Source organism: Eleutherodactylus coqui, chromosome 1 (assembly GCF_035609145.1).
Source record: "Eleutherodactylus coqui strain aEleCoq1 chromosome 1, aEleCoq1.hap1, whole genome shotgun sequence".
NCBI lineage: Eukaryota > Metazoa > Chordata > Amphibia > Anura > Eleutherodactylidae > Eleutherodactylus > Eleutherodactylus coqui.
In genome coordinates, this window is record NC_089837.1 from 525,493,344 (window position 1) to 525,506,143 (window position 12,800).

A 12,800-nucleotide genomic window follows, 5' to 3' on the forward strand; every position below is an offset into this window, starting at 1 on the left:
TGTGCGTACAAAGTACCTTTACAGCTGGAGAAACCGTCTGAACGGGCGACTCGCAGGAATTTATTGCTATTACTGTAGATCAGTGCCAGTTCCCATGGCCGGTCCAGACTCCGCCTCTAGTCCTAAAGCCCCTCCCCCAGGCTGTCACACTCCACTGCGAATATGTAACATGCACATTTATGGCCGCCAACAGATATCCCACGTAACGCGATGCAAAGGCAACCCAATAATAAGATATGGGGGAGGTCCACGTCAAAGGGTCCTTTTACAGGCGCCAAATGTCAGCTTGATGTAACGAGCGCCGATAGACAAAAGCGTGTCAAATGGCGCCTTTACTGATTTCTTTAAAGGGAACCTTTCACGACCAGAGAGCCGCAAACTATATTACAGGGCTCTAGGGTCAGGGGACGGAGAGTCCGGGGTGTTGGGTGCCCCGTCCCTGCGCCGTCTTTCCGAGTTTACGCACAGCTCGACTCTTCTCAGTCTGCTCTCCCATTCATCTCTATAGGACAGCAGTACAGAGCAGGCTGAGAAGAGTCACACTCTGCACACATCGCGAACTTCACGGGGACAAAGCGCAAGAATGGGGCGCCCAGCGAGACTCACCCACAGCTCCCCGGACTCCCCGACCTCTGTGCCTCCATAGCGCAGTTATAACGGGCCAAGAATAATCGCCAGTTGGACATATAATCGTTCGCCCCCTTAGGTCGGCTGTACAGCTCCACGTTCACACGGAGATGTACAGCCGAACTGCGAGCATTTGTACGCTTGTAAAAAGCGACGATCGGCCGACGGACTCGTTCCTTTAACCCGGTGGGCATTTGTGTCCGATAACTGGGCTGCGCAAAAGGGCCTTAAGGGTTCTGTGGTTGACGTTGTTAATGAGCGCCGATCAATGAGATCTGTTCTCGCCTACCTGGCATAACAAAGGCCCACTAGGGATGTACGGGGGACCAACGATCGTGGTACAATAGTCGGTCTTACTGCTGTCGGCAGAACATCCCACGTTCACACGAGATCTGCTGCCGACCGCGATGATTTTTGGTGCTACAAGAGAGATGCAAATCGCCCAACGAAGAAGCGCTTTGTTGTTCATCAGGTGATTGGCGGCCCCTTCACAAGGCCCAATGATTGGGGAAACGAACACTCGGAGCCGTGCGATACGCCTGTAAGACTAGCGCTACTTGTCCCAGGAGCAGACAGCGGGACCGGAGGAGCGCCGCCAGAGACCTGCAAACTGACCGCCAGCGGCGACTGACCACATTGTCATACAGACTCCATAAAGGTGACCGGAGGCCCGACGTCCTGGAGTGGGATTTGTGCGCTACAAGAGCGGCAGCGATTTAGGGGGAAAAAACAAAAACAGCCACTTTGTTCGATATTACGCGCCATTCTTTTTTTCTTTTATTGCAAGTCCTCCATATTCCGTAGCTGAAGACTTCAAGTGAAAAAACTTGGGAAAAAAAAAAGTTTTGGAAAAAAACGGACAAATGTGTGATATCGCGCAATGTTAACAGGGAGAGCAAGACACTTTAGCGTATTGGGGAGGAGGGGAATCACAAAAAAGGTCTCAGAATACGTGCCAATGATCGGCGCTGAACGTTGATGGAAAATGACCAATTTTTCCACAAAAAATATCCAAATTTAAAAAAAAAAAAAAAAAAAAAAAAAAAGCCTTAAAAAATTCCAATCGAATCGCTCACTTGTCTATATAGATGCGAAGGTTCTGCGTTTTTGACATAAAGACATTTTTCTCTAAATCCAGTGCAAAGCTGAGGTAACGATGTGACTGTGCGCAGGAGGAGGGGCGAGGGGCGGAGTCACGTAAACTAACACAAAGCTAACTAAATATTCTGGGTTATTGGTCTGCAGTCGGGAACGGCTAATAATACGGCACAAACTGAGGCTTGGTATATCTGCATATCTGCGGTGGAGGCAAATATGAAAATGGTGTGACTGAGTGGGCCGGGCCCTGACACGAGGAGAAAGGCCGTTATTGATAAGACGCGTTTCTTCCCCAGCCGATGCGCTGCCATTGGTCGGCCAAGTGCTAATGGTTTATGACTAAATAATCTTCGATGCCTAAACACACATGCAAACGTCGTATTGTTCTATCTACAGAACACTCAGGCTTTCTACTGCAACACGTCTCACAAATACAACATGTCATAACTAGAGTAAAACCTGACCGCGAGCGGCCCCTGGCGCCGACTGCAAACCGCCAGATGTCGGGGTATAGAGTGGTGTGTATTTGTGATTGTCTGGTTTGCCCAGTACAAAATGTGGTAGCGTAGAGGTCTCCCTATGGCGATAATATACGTATATATAAAAATATATATCATATATTACGCCCTCCGAAGAGAAAAAAAAAAAAAAGACAATGAAATAACGGACACAAAAAGGTGTTTTGTGCTTTTACAGAAACCGGTGGCTATTATACAACCTCATATTATAATACCGATAGTTTTCCCAACAAGAAAAACTAGTATAGCAGCCTTGAAATTCATTGCAAGTTAAAAACGTAAAAGAAAAGAACAAAAACACAAAAAAAAAACCCTAAAACAAAAAGGAAAAACTGCAGTTTTCCTATTAAAAACAAAAAATTTTTCTAAATGCTGTTTTTTTTTTTTAGACGATTGTAACTTTTGGAAGACACCATTTTCTTGAAGAAAAACTTTATGAAAAGGATTCTGGGGAAAAAAAAGAATAAAGTAAAAACCTAAAAAAAAGTTTAGTGTTGTAAATTATGGGGGGAAAAAAAAGTTTGGATGAAAAGGATCTTACAACGATAGTTAAAGCAGAGGAACCTGTGACGGCGCGAGCGTCAGATGAAGGGAGGAGACGCGGTTCTCTGCGCTCGGCGGTGGTGTGACACATGGGAAACCGAAGAGGTTACAGAAAAAGCAGCTTTTTACAAAAACACTAAAGAATATTTAAAGTGACCGTTGCACTTTTTTTTTTCGTGTTTCGTTGTTTTTGTTCTTGTAGACAAACTTGGTGCCGTCGGCCGGTTGTTCCAGCACCGATGTAAGACTTGAGCAGTTTGCATACAACGTTTTACTCCAGACCTGCAAGACACGGAAAGGTTATTGTACGACACTGTGTGACTGACGTGCCGGCCGCTCACCTTCTGCTGGGCAGCAATGGCTGCTTGGAAGCTGCAAATGTAATTATTAGAGATAAGCGAGTATCTCCCCCGCTCGAGACTGAAGGTTCGGGTGCCGGCGCGGGAGAGCGGTGAGTAGCGGCTGTCAGCAAAAGGGAGCGGGGAGGGGGGGGGGGGGGGGGGCCATCCGTGCCCGCTGCCGGCACCCGAACCTGCAGTCTCGAGCGGGGGAGATACTTGCTAAAGACAATGCTCGCTCGAGCAATTGCCTTTAGCGAGTGTACTCGCTCATCTATAGTAATTATGCATCCCTTCAAGCAGGTCTCTAGATCTAGGGCTTGTGTCCCGGATCATAAGCATATTCGCTCTGAACCGCCACTGCCGTTGCTTGGTCCCCCGTCCCCAAAAATTCAGCCAACACAGGGACAACTTCATCACCTCCTCAGGCACTTGCCTGATAGAAAGTGGCGACGTGCACAGCACAGTCCGACTCTTCCCCGCCTCCTGCTCTCTGGCGCCCTCACAGGACAGTATGAGAGCAGGAGACAAGGAGGGGGAATTAGGATCCGCAATGAGCGTTGCCTTAGTCACCAGTCAGAACAGGCATTGCCAATGCAGGAAAACAATGAAATAGTGGGAGCAAAGAAGGGGGCACTGTTGGTAGGTGGGGGCACAAACAAGGCACTGTTAGAATGTGGAGACACGAAAGGGTGCAGTTTCAGAATGTGAAGGCAATGAAGGGGCACTATTGGTTTGTGGGGGCATGAAGATGGCACTATTGGTTGGGGGGGGCAGAAAGAGGGCACTATTGGTTGGGGGGGGAAGAAAGAGGGCACTATTAGAATGTAGACACGAAGGGGTGCAGTTTCAGAATGTGGAGGCAATGAAGGGGCACTATTGGTTTGTGGGGGCAAGAAGATGGCACTATTGGTTGGGGGGGGACAGAAAGAGGGCACTATTAGAATGTAGAGACACGAAGGGGTGCAGTTTCAGAATGTGGAGGCAATGAAGGGGCAGTATTGGTTTGCCAGGGCACGAAGATGGCACTACTGGCTTGTAGGAACATTATTTTTAAGGGCACTATTTTTAGGGGAATGAAAGTAGCACATGGGCATTAGTTTTCTGGGGCACAGAGTGGTCATTCTTACCTTGCGATAGGTATAAAAGGAGAATTATTACTATGTGGGGGTTATACAAGAGGGCACTATTTCTATGGGGCACAAATGAAGCATTATTTCTTATAGCCTGAACTATGGAGGAATTATTGTGTGGGGCATAAAATGCAGGACTCAGGTACTATGTAGGGGGCAAAAAGGTGCACTATTGTTTTAGGGAGTCACAGAGGAGGTGGTAGCAGCAGCAGGATGGGGAGTCTGCGCAGAGATGAGTTGTGGCTGGAAGAAGTTGTCCTGTCGGTCTGGGGCCAGATAAAGAAGAAAAAGACAATGGACGTCACCAATTACACAAGATATTACACCTGTGATCACTGGAGGTAACTGCACTGTAATCACTATCATTGTGCAGAACAGTTATCCATTATATTGTATGGTGACTGCAGTTTTTAGAGCTGAGCCACTGGATCTAATGCCATTGTGTTAGAAAAGTTCTTATATGCATGATTATTAGACATAGATTGGGAGGCAACACATGGAATAATCTATGAATGTATGTATTGGGGCTTCTGCTCCTTATCTTTCAATACTCTAGCAACAATGCCCCGGCCTTAAAGCATCCGGGCTGCAAAACACTGCGACTTCCACATTCCCAAAATTTGGAAAACAGACCTCAAGAATTACTAGGAGTTTACTAACTAAAGCCCAGACAAAAGAAATGTAACGTCAGGAAATAAAGACCTGCTGTTCACCAAAAGCCCAGCAGGGGTCCCACTAACATCACTGACAATTGGCACAACGGCTGAGGCTGCAGTACTTACATAGACAGGCCAGCAAGTTTACCAGTGAGGGGGTACGTAGCTGTACGCTGGGGTCCCTTGGGCTCTGTATGTTGGCACAGAGACAGGGTGTGCTCCTATGGCAGTATGCTGAGGGGTGGTCAGCAATGTACCTGATGGGAGACAATGAATATAAATTATGTTGTCTACAGCATATCTCTACATTATTTGTGGCGTGTAAAACATTATTTATGAAGCCTGCAGCATGCTGGGAGTTGTAGTTTTCCAATGGCTGTTGGAGAATGATGTGTAGCTTACCTGCTGACATGGCCATGGTAGTCCCAGCGACCATTCCCATTGTGACTCCATTGCTTCGAGGTGCAGCTACAGGGGCCGGGTAGATAGCAGAAGGAATGCTGTTTGGTTGGACCACAGTGGTGTGGTGGATGACGTGGGGTTGTGCCGCATACACGGGCTGAGTGTAGTATGCACCCTAGGGGACACGAAACATGAGATGCTGAACAGTCCACAAACCACGGAAGATCATTTACAAAGATGGGCGTCAAACATGGTGCTCATTACATATCTGATGGGTCACGCAGACCCCTGAATGGCAAGGCAATTACCTTATGAGCTAAAGAGGCTGGACTCCAGAGCTTACAGACTATGGGGAAATAAAGGACACAAGAGCTTACAATTTTCTCACAGAATATAAGCTCGTGTCCCCCACCATTTCCTTAAAGATTGTAAACTCTCGTGTCCCCCCCATTTCCTTAAAGATTGTAAACTCTCGCGCCCCCCTACGTCCCCATAGCCTGTAAACTCTCGCGCCCCCCCTACGTCCCCATAGCCTGTAAACTCTCGCGCCCCCCTACGTCCCCATAGCCTGTAAACTCTCGCGCCCCCCTACGTCCCCATAGCCTGTAAACTCTCGCGCCCCCCTACGTCCCCATAGCCTGTAAACTCTCGCGCCCCCCTACGTCCCCATAGCCTGTAAACTCTCGCGCCCCCCTACGTCCCCATAGCCTGTAAACTCTCGCGCCCCCCTACGTCCCCATAGCCTGTAAACTCTCGCGCCCCCCTACGTCCCCATAGCCTGTAAACTCTCGCGCCCCCCTACGTCCCCATAGCCTGTAAACTCTCGCGCCCCCCTACGTCCCCATAGCCTGTAAACTCTCGCGCCCCCCTACGTCCCCATAGCCTGTAAACTCTCGCGCCCCCCTACGTCCCCATAGCCTGTAAACTCTCGCGCCCCCCTACGTCCCCATAGCCTGTAAACTCTCGCGCCCCCCTACGTCCCCATAGCCTGTAAACTCTCGCGCCCCCCTACGTCCCCATAGCCTGTAAACTCTCGCGCCCCCCTACGTCCCCATAGCCTGTAAACTCTCGCGCCCCCCTACGTCCCCATAGCCTGTAAACTCTCGCGCCCCCCTACGTCCCCATAGCCTGTAAACTCTCGCGCCCCCCTACGTCCCCATAGCCTGTAAACTCTCGCGCCCCCCTACGTCCCCATAGCCTGTAAACTCTCGCGCCCCCCTACGTCCCCATAGCCTGTAAACTCTCGCGCCCCCCCTACGTCCCCATAGCCTGTAAACTCTCGCGCCCCCCTACGTCCCCATAGCCTGTAAACTCTCGCGCCCCCCCTACGTCCCCATAGCCTGTAAACTCTCGCGTCCCCCCTACGTCCCCATAGCCTGTAAACTCTCGCGCCCCCCTACGTCCCCATAGCCTGTAAACTCTCGCGCCCCCCCTACGTCCCCATAGCCTGTAAACTCTCGCGCCCCCCCTACGTCCCCATAGCCTGTAAACTCTTGCGCCCCCCCTACGTCCCCATAGTCTGTAAACTCTTGCGCCCCCCCCTACGTCCCCATAGTCTGTAAACTCTTGTGCCCCCCTACGTCTCCAGTCTGTAAGCTCTTGTGTCCCCCTATTTCCCCATAGTCTGTAAACTCTTGTGCCCCCCTACGTCCCCAGTCTGTAAGCTCTTGTATCCCCCTATTTCCCCAGACTGTAAGCTCTTATGTCCCCCTACTTCCCCATAGTCTGTAAACTCTTGTGCCCCCCTACTTCCCCATAGTCTGTAAGCTCTTGTGCCCCCCTACTACCCCATAGTCTGTAAGCTCTTGTGCCCCCCTACTACCCCATAGTCTGTAAGCTCTTGTGCCCCCCTACATTTCCATAGTCTGTAAGCTCTTGTGCCCCCCTACATTTCCATAGTCTGTAAGCTCTTGTGCCCCCCTACATTTCCATAGTCTGTAAACGCATGTCCCCCTATTTCCCCAGACTGTAAGCTCTTATGTCCCCCTACTTCCCCATAGTCTGTAAACTCTTGTGCCCCCCTACGTCCCCATAGTCTGTAAGCTCTTGTGTCGTCCTATTTCCTTATACATTGTAAGCTCATGTCCCCCTAATTCCCCATGGTCTGTAAGTTCTTGTGTTCCACTACTTCCCCATAGTTTGCAAACTCGTGTCCCCCTACTTCCCCATAGTCTGTAAGCTCGTGTACCCCTACTTCCCCATAGCCTGTAAGCTCGTGTACCCCTACTTCCCCATAGCCTGTAAGCTCGTGTACCCCTACTTCCCCATAGCCTGTAAGCTCGTGTACCCCTACTTCCCCATAGCCTGTAAGCTCGTGTACCCCTACTTCCCCATAGCCTGTAAGCTCGTGTACCCCTACTTCCCCATAGCCTGTAAGCTCGTGTCCCATTTCACCTAGTCTCTAAGCTTTTGTGTCCCCCTATTTCCTCATAGATTCTAAGCTCGTGTCCCCCTATTTCCCCATAGTATCTAAGCTCTTACGTCCCCCCATTTCCCCATAGTCTCTAAGCTCTTATGTCCCCCTATTTCCTCATAGACTGTAAGCTCTTGTGTCCCCTTATTTCCCCATAGTCTGTAAACTCGTGTCCCCCTATTTCCCCATAGTCTGTAAACTCGTGTCCCCCTATTTCCCCATAGTCTGTAAGCTTGTGTACCCCTACTTCCCCATAGTCTCTAAGCTCTTGTGTCCCCCTACTTCCTCATAGATTCTAAGCTCGTGTCCCCCTATTTCTCCATAGTCTCTAAACTCTTACGTCCCCCATTTCCCCATAGTCTATAAGCTCTTGTGTCCCCCTATTTCCTCATAGATTCTAAGCCCGTGTCTGCCTATTCCACATAGACTGTAAGCTCTTGTGAGCAGGATTCTCACTACTATTAGGCCGCCTGTCCACGGGCGTAGCGTTTTCCCGCAGCAAATTTACGCCGTGGGAAACCGCTAAAGTCACCGCGATTTTCCGCGATGAACCCATCATTGATGATCGCTTCATCATGGCCGCCTGCAATTTTTTATACAGGAGCGGAAAATTGTGGCAATTTTCCACTCGTGTGCATTGGGCTGTGCTTTCCATAGTTCTCCTACAGAAAGCATTTATTGCGTTACCCGCATGCAGATTGTCGCCACGGATAACGCAATGATATCGGGAGGCCTCAGTTAGTTTACTACTGTGTGTAATGTGCGGTTTTGTTGGTTGCTGTGGAATATGTTGGCACTATAGAAACCGATTATATAAAAGAAGGTACAGCTGATAGATCAGAGAGACAGACAGCCCTCTGTATGTAAAGCTGTGGTGGTCTTACCTGGGCATATAGGTTCTGCTGTGGGTAGGCACTTCTGATGGGATACATTGCTGTTTGGTAGGGGTTTGGTGATGGAGAGTATGGCGGTGGGGCACTGTTACTCTGGGTTGGTGGGACTTTGTACGGGGTGCCAGCGGTGTACCCTGTTAGAGGGGAAAAGAGAATCAAGATTAATTTAATATCTAGCAGTTGGTTTTCATATAAAGAGCTTTAAACTACAAGCTTCTTTTACACAATCATAAAGCTACACGATAAAATTCTGTGTGCCTACAGCCACCACTAGGGGGAGCTCACTAGAGACAGATTTAACATTGAGCTGAATCCGAGCTGTGTAATTTCATACGCAGTGAGCTCCCCCTAGAGGAGGGGTGGGGGTGCAGTGTCCTAAGCCGCCGTATACCATAACAGGGATGGAAGGGAGGGATACCTGCTTAACCACCAACTTCCATACTACTAGGAGCATTATAGACATAAAAGGTTTATAGAAACATGGTAGATCCTTCTGCTTAGGTCTTGCAGTTTGTGAATATATACTTCCCTGCATTGTAATAAGCTAAAATCTAACACACTGCTATGTCCAAGTGTGTCAGTCTATTCTGCAGTCCTTGCATTCTATTCACAAAGATGAACAGAACTATAGCCTCTGAGCAGTACAGGATACAGAAAAGAGAGACTATAACCGATGGAGTTAATGAGGAGACCCGGAGGGCGCTGCAGTCAGCAGATCACTGACAAATGATGTGGAAAATAGGAAAAAGAACAAAATAAAATCTGGTATTTACTGAATGCGGCAGAAGAAGCTTGATAAGTCCTGTTCTCCGTCCCAGAATCGACAGGCAGGTGGAACGTGCCCTCGTTGGCACAGGATGAAGAAGGAGTCTGCGGCCACGCTTGTTTCATCAGGAGTGTCGCTTAAAGACAAAATACAGAAGACACTTTGACAAAGGGCACAGACACCGCGCCAGGCGTGCCTCCCAAGGACCAGGCGGGGGCGCGGCACGATAACGATGAATGGCCAGAGTGGTCAGAGCACCGGATGGCGGCTGCAAACTGGGCGCTTGCACAAACACTCGCCATCCAACCAAGAAATAAATGCTGCAGGTTTCGGATGAGCGCAGAACAGGAGTCGCAGGCTGCCATCCAGAGCTGCCATCACACGGGCAGCGACAGCTTGCTGAGGCCTCACATTGCGGCTGCTGGCAACAACACAGAGCCCGTCATTCCTGGAGGGCGGCCAAATGGAATGCTAAGAAAATGCAATTTAAGTGCAGCTTCTGCCCTGCGGAGTGATGGCGGTGACCTCAGAGCTGTCAATCACACGCCGTCTGTGGAGGAAGCATCGCTTCTTGTGATCCCACAGCCGCTCCGAAAAGGATCTTTTAACCCTTTAAGCACCAGGTGGTTTTGTACCGTAAGGACCAGACACTTTAGGGATATTACTGCACGACTTTTTTTCTTCAGGTACCAAAATTAGTTTAGCTGCGTGTTTTCCCCCCGTGACACACAGAGCGATTCGCCTAATATCTTTTTCACTGACTTTTTTTTTCTATTTCTTAGTTTTATTAGGGGTAGAAAGAAAAAAACCCAGTTTTTACATTGTTATACTTTTTTTTTTTAATTAGTATATTTACACTAAAATAAAGTACGGGATCGGGTTCCTCATTTTGTTTTGGACGCTTTGATATATAAATATGGATGCTTCGGATTACAGGGCGCACACGGCGATGGTTTGGGGACATTTTCTTTCTGTATATATATTTATTTTATTGTCTTTTTTTTTGTTTCACTTATTAATGCAACTGTTCTTTTTATTACCATCCCTGTCCCCCATGTCGTCATATAAGACCTCTGGGGGACTTTAACATGGTCTATTTTTTTCCACACTTTTCCACTGTATCATTAGGAGCTTCAGTGACAGGGGATCCATTCCCCTGTAGAGACCATAGTCACTGACAGAGCTGATCGGGGTTGGATAGGACCCTGCAGCTCTGCTGTAAGAGGAGGGCCCAATGGTCATGTGATCGTCAGGTTGAGTACTAGAAGAAACACCTCCACATTTAGTGACTTTTAAAAAACAGTTTCTCCTTTCTCCTCTGGGTTCACAGCTGTGACTAAGAGCTGATAACCCGACCTGTTCCTGCAAACACTGTAAATTTAAGGCACTTGCTCCTTAAGGGGTTAAGGCCCCCTGCACACGGGCGGAAATTCCGTTACGGGCCGGGTTCCACCCCCCCGTAGTCCCCCCTAAGGGCCGGGCTCCACATCCCCCCACACCCCCCCGTAGTCCCCGTTACGGCCGGGCTCCACCCCCCCCCCCCCGTAGTCCCCGTTACGGGACGGGCTCCACACCCACCCCCCGTAGCAGCTCTACACCCCCTGTAGTCCCCGTTACAGGCCGGAATCTACATTGTAGCGGCTCTACACCCCCTGTAGTCACAGTTACAGGCCGCTATCTACATTGTAGCGGCTCTACGCCCCCTGTAGTCCCCGTTACAGGCCGGTATCTACATTGTAGCGGCTCTACGCTCCCTGTAGTCCCCGTTACAAGCCGGTATCTACATTGTAGCGGCTCTACGCCCCCTGTAGTCCCCGTTACAGGCCGGTATCTACATTGTAGCGGCTCTACACCCCCTGTAGTCACTGTTACAGGCCGGTATCTACATTGTAGCGGCTCTACACCCCCTGTAGTCACTGTTACAGGCCGGTATCTACATTGTAGCGGCTCTACACCCCCTGTAGTCACTGTTACAGGCCGGTATCTACATTGTAGCGGCTCTACACCCCCTGTAGTCACTGTTACAGGCCGGTATCTACATTGTAGCGGCTCTACACCCCCTGTAGTCACTGTTACAGGCCGGTATCTACATTGTAGCAGCTCTACACTCCCTGTAGTCACTGTTACAGGCCGGTATCTACATTGTAGCGGCTCTACATCCCCTGTAGTCACTGTTACAGGCCGGTATCTACATTGTAGCGGCTCTACATCCCCTGTAGTCACTGTTACAGGCCGGTATCTATACCATAGCGGTTCTACACCCCCTGTAGTCCCTGTTACAGACCGGTATCTACATTGTAGCGGCTCTACATCCCCTGTAGTCACTGTTACAGGCCGGTATCTATACCATAGCGGTTCTACACCCCCCGTAGTCACTGTTACAGGCCAGTATCTACATTGTAGCGGCTCTACATCCCCTGTAGTCACTGTTACAGGCCGGTATCTATACCATAGCGGTTCTACACCCCCTGTAGTCCCTGTTACAGACCGGTATCTACATTGTAGCGGCTCTACATCCCCTGTAGTCACTGTTACAGGCCGGTATCTATACCATAGCGGTTCTACACCCCCCGTAGTCACTGTTACAGGCCAGTATCTACATTGTAGCGGCTCTACATCCCCTGTAGTCACTGTTACAGGCCGGTATCTATACCATAGCGGTTCTACACCCCCTGTAGTCACTGTTACAGGCCGGTATCTACATTGTAGCGGCTCTACACCCCCTGTAGTCATTGTTACAGGCCGGTATCTACATTGTAGCGGCTCTACACCCCCTGTAGTCCCCGTTACAGGCCGGTATCTACATTGTAGCGGCTCTACACCCCCTGTAGTCCCCGTTACAGGCCGGTATCTACATTGTAGCGGCTCTACACCCCCTGTAGTCCCCGTTACAGACCGGTATCTACATTGTAGCGGCTCTACACCCCCTGTAGTCCCCGTTACAGGCCGGTATATACATTGTAGCGGCTCTACACCCCCTGTAGTCCCCGTTACAGGCCGGTATCTACATTGTAGCGGCTCTACACCCCCTGCAGTCACTGTTACAGGCCGGTATCTACATTGTAGCGGCTCTACACCCCCTGTAGTCCCCGTTACAGGCCGGTATCTACATTGTAGCGGCTCTACACCCCCTGTAGTCCCCGTTACAGGCCGGTATCTACATTGTAGCGGCTCTACACCCCCTGTAGTCCCCGTTACAGGCCGGTATCTACATTGTAGCGGCTCTACACCCCCTGTAGTCCCCGTTACAGGCCGGTATCTACATTGCAGCGGCTCTACACCCCCTGTAGTTCACGTTACAGGCCGGTATCTACATTGCAGCGGCTCTACACCCCCTGTAGTCCCCGTTACAGGCCGGTATCTACATTGTAGCGGCTCTACACCCCCTGTAGTCCCCGTTACAGGCCGGTATC

General features: G+C 49.9%; 1 protein-coding gene across 1 annotated transcript in view; it reads right to left on the reverse strand.

The window, feature by feature from the left end:
• Positions 1-1,659: 1,659 nt before the first annotated feature.
• The window catches only part of FAM168A (family with sequence similarity 168 member A), an 83,654-nt gene continuing 72,513 nt past the window's right edge, over positions 1,660-12,800 (reverse strand). Inside the window, exons 5-9 of the mRNA XM_066588331.1 lie at positions 9,395-9,523; positions 8,613-8,755; positions 5,316-5,490; positions 5,040-5,170; positions 1,660-3,068 (exon numbers count right to left, since the gene is read on the reverse strand). Of these exons, the coding sequence (XP_066444428.1) occupies positions 5,058-5,170; positions 5,316-5,490; positions 8,613-8,755; positions 9,395-9,523 (560 nt within the window). The 3' untranslated portion in view covers positions 1,660-3,068; positions 5,040-5,057. The remainder of the gene's footprint in view (positions 3,069-5,039; positions 5,171-5,315; positions 5,491-8,612; positions 8,756-9,394; positions 9,524-12,800) is intronic.